Below are 3,831 nucleotides of genomic sequence, written 5' to 3' on the forward strand. Positions count from 1 at the left end.
GGGGGGGCAGGTGGGAGCAGGGGAGTGACCCTCCACTTACCCCGTGTCTCTCTTCTGGATGCTGCGGTGTCAGAAAACCTGCAGGAGGAGGCGGAGCACATAGGTAGGACCCCGGGCGTGAGCATGGAGTGGGGGGAGAGGTCTGCACCCTGTACTTCTGGGCTGCTGGCTCCCCCTTGAGGGGGCAGGACAGGTGGTTATGTGAGCAGCCCTGGGGGAGCCCCTGGCCCAGCACAGAGCCTTTGAGAGATGAGAAGGTTGTACCCATCTGGAGGAGGGGCTGAAGTAGGGTCTCCCCTGCGGGGTGGTGGACAGGTTGTCCCCCTTTGCACTGTGTTGGCAGGGAAAGTGTCTCCTTGTGGGGTGGATCCAGCCCTGGGGAAGTGAGGCCTGGGCACAGGATTCCACTGTGGGGCAAGATGAGGCACCAGCTTTCCTCCCTTGCGCTGTAGGTGGAGTCTGCATGTGGACTCGCCCGAGTGGGATGGGGTATGAATTTGGGGATACCCATATGGACAGTGCTCTCCTTGTGGGGCAGTGCTCTCTGTAGTGGGCAGAGCTGTCTGCATCTGGGTAGAGTGGGGTATGCCTCCCCCACCATGGGGCAGGCCCTGGTGTAGGGCTCTCACACTCTCCCCGCTTTCCCTTCTGAGCAGTGGCCATCTACTCCTCCATCTTTGGGGTCATGCAGTTGCTCTGCCTCTTCACCTGCCCCTTCATTGGCTACGTGATGGACTGGCGCATAAAGGACTGTGTGGACAGCCCGCTGGGCTCTGGGGACAGAGCATCAGGGTGAGAACACACGTATGCACCTGTACGTGGGCACCCTGGTGCTGGGCATGGGTCTCACTGGGTGGTCCTGGCCATTGTGCCTTGGGTGCATAGCCTCTGCGAGCTGTGGGTTGACATATTCCCTGCTGTTCACAGGGCCGGGCCAAAAAAGCCAGCGGCCAAGCCCCGGTACTGTAAGGTGCAGAAGCTCACCAATGCTATCCGTGCTTTCACTTTCACCAACATACTACTTGTGGGCTTCGGTGTCACCTGTCTCATTGACAATCTGCCTTTGCAGGTAACTCCTGTCATGCTCCCCATGCCTCCCCCTGCTTGCAGCCATGCCCCTGGTCTGCCCTTCTCCCCCTCCACCTACTCTGACCCATCCTCTCCCAACAGTTCCTGACCTTTGTGCTGCACACCATGGTGCGAGGGTTCTTCCACTCTGCCTGTGGGGGCCTCTATGCTGCTGTGTGAGTTGTTCTGCACCCATGCCCAGCCCCCCTCCCCCATTGCACCTAGCATCTGGTTTTGGGGCCTGCCCTGTACGTAGGGGGCACTGCTTCTCCTCCTCCCCCCCTCCCCACCCCCGGTGGCGTAGGCCATGGAAGTTGGGGTGGGAAGCTTCATTGGGCAGGACTGATGGTCACATGAGAAGGAAAGGGGACAGAATCAGCTTCCCCCTCCCAGCCTCTGTAGCAGTCCCCCTTATCCTAGTCTTTCTCCCCTCACCTCTGCATGCTTTCACATATTCACTCCCCCATGCAAACATTCATGTGCAGGATTGGAGGGAGTCACTGAAATCGGTTGAGGGGTGTTCCTAGGGCTCACGCAGGGGGCGAGACAGTGCCCACTGTGCAGAGCCCTCATTAACTGCTTGGCCTTTGGTGACAGGTATCCATCCAATCACTTCGGCACCCTGACGGGCCTGCAGTCACTCATCAGTGCCGTCTTTGCCTTGCTCCAGCAGCCACTGTTCATGGCAATGGTGGGTCCACTGCAAGGCAACCCCTTCTGGGTAAGCCAGGGGCTGGAGCTAGGCACCTCCTGGGACCCCCCTATGCCCCATGTCCTCCTCATGTTCCCTGCTGGAGGAGACTTCACACACATACCTGAACCCCCACATGTATACCTCCTCACAGCCAGTTGCACACCCCCCACACATTTATACACATTCCCTCTTTACATAATCACACACATACACACAATCCTATGCATCCCCAGCATCCACACATTCATTCATCCCACACACTCACATCCGCTCCCCCAACATAAACACGTTTACGCACCCCCTGACACGCACTCACGGACACATTTACACATGTGCACCCTGCGGAGATGTCATGTGGAGACGTACAGTGCCTTTGGGGAGCTTTGCTTGGCCCAGACTCCTTTCCTAATGGGAGCAGGGACTAGGACAGGGTGGGGGTGGGTCATCACCTCATGGCCTTAGCCCTAATGGGGCAGGTGCTTTGCAGAGCCCCCAGAATTTGCCCTGGGAGTGGCACCCAGTTGATTGATTACTTTGCACTGGAGAGGATCATGTTCAGTGCCAGGGGCAGGGTGTGTGATTTGTACTGGATTGCCCCCAGCCTCACCTGCCTGCTCATGGTTTACTGGGGGAAGGAACAGGGTGGCTCAGGTGCACAGGTGGAGGAATGGCTGGACTGGGGTGGCGAAGGGCTTTCCCCCCATCACTCTTCCCCCTCGCCCCAGTTTCCAGTGATCATGGCTGCCTGCCTGCCATCCAGCTCCAACTGGCAGCTTTGCCAGCCAGGCCACATAACTTGGGAGGGGCTGGCTCTGCTGGGAAGGAGAACATGGCTGCTGCGCTGGCCCCTTTCCCAGCATGCTGTGCACATCAAACAGGGGTGGGGAACAAACATATTTTGGTGGTTGAATCACCAAGTGGGTAGCTCAGCTGCAAGATGAAATCATTGCTTTCCTTACCCCCCCCTCCAAAATCCCTCCCACATGTCTTTCCCCCTCCTCAGGTCAATTTAAGCCTCCTCATCTTCTCACTCCTGGGCTTCCTGCTCCCTTGCTACCTTTGCTACTTCCGCCGGACCCTGCTCTGTGACCAGGCTGCTCCAGGAGGCCCCACAGACCAGGCCGAAGGGGCTCAAGTGAAGCTCCAGGACAGCGTGGCCACCAATGGCAAGCTGAGCGCTGACGACACTGCCGCATAGTCCGAGGAAAGGGGATGGGGAAGGCGGGGGGGAGCGTGGGTGACAGCAAACAAAATGCCAGATCCGCTCATCAACCGATTGCCAAGCAGATGGGATGAGACACCCAGAGCAGGAAAAAGAAACACTTGTAGGTTTCTGTACACGGGAGCCATGGAAATAGTCAGGCTGCGTCAGATTTCTAACCATTTTTATTTATATATATATATATATATATATATATATATATATATATCTAGAGAGAGAGAGTTCTATATATTTTTGCAGGGTACTTTAAAAAGCTCCGTGGCCTTAAATAGCTAACCAAAGAATGGGGTGAGCCTGTGAGCCCCAACGCAGAGGATGCCTCGCTTATGAAGTTCTCCACATTGGAAAGGGGCTCTGGTCTGGATGTTAATCATATTGATGATAACCTGTAACACTTACCAGGAGTTGACTGCAAGGTGCTGGGTAAGGGTTGTGATTCCCCCACATCGTAGATGGAGAAACTTTCTTCCTAGCCAAAATCTGGGGTGGGATAAAGTTCATTTCTGTCTTTTATGCCCCAAAGTGCTGTCATTGGCACTTACTCCTTGCTAAACACCCCTTCTCTGCCAACTGAGGTATCAGTGAATTTTTCACTTCAAAAAGGGACAAGGCAGGCTACCCTTGTCAGGCAGCACAGGGGTGTCCATAAAGTTTCCTCTTATAGGTTACCATGTGCTTCTTATAGGGAGGTGTTGATAAAGGTCTCCCTTTTCTTTAGAAGTACAATGACGTTCTCTGTCTGGGGTGTCAATAAAGTTTCCTTTTCTTGTAGCTCATGTTATGCTAACAGTGAGGTGTGACTAAAGTTTCCTTTATTTTAGGAACCCCACAACATCCTGCCTGCCTG

General features: G+C 55.1%; 1 protein-coding gene across 1 annotated transcript in view; it reads left to right on the plus strand.

Annotated features, from left to right (window-relative positions):
* The window catches only part of SLC43A1 (solute carrier family 43 member 1), a 13,564-nt gene extending 10,429 nt beyond the window's left edge, over positions 1–3,135 (plus strand). The window contains exons 10-15 of the mRNA XM_025216878.1: positions 53–103; positions 657–792; positions 928–1,069; positions 1,171–1,244; positions 1,666–1,789; positions 2,766–3,135. Coding sequence (XP_025072663.1) covers positions 53–103; positions 657–792; positions 928–1,069; positions 1,171–1,244; positions 1,666–1,789; positions 2,766–2,960 — 722 coding nt within the window. The 3' untranslated portion in view covers positions 2,961–3,135. The remainder of the gene's footprint in view (positions 1–52; positions 104–656; positions 793–927; positions 1,070–1,170; positions 1,245–1,665; positions 1,790–2,765) is intronic.
* Positions 3,136–3,831: the final 696 nt, after the last annotated feature.

This window comes from Alligator sinensis, unplaced genomic scaffold, assembly GCF_000455745.1.
Source record: "Alligator sinensis unplaced genomic scaffold, ASM45574v1 scaffold639_1, whole genome shotgun sequence".
NCBI classification, from domain to species: Eukaryota; Metazoa; Chordata; order Crocodylia; family Alligatoridae; genus Alligator; species Alligator sinensis.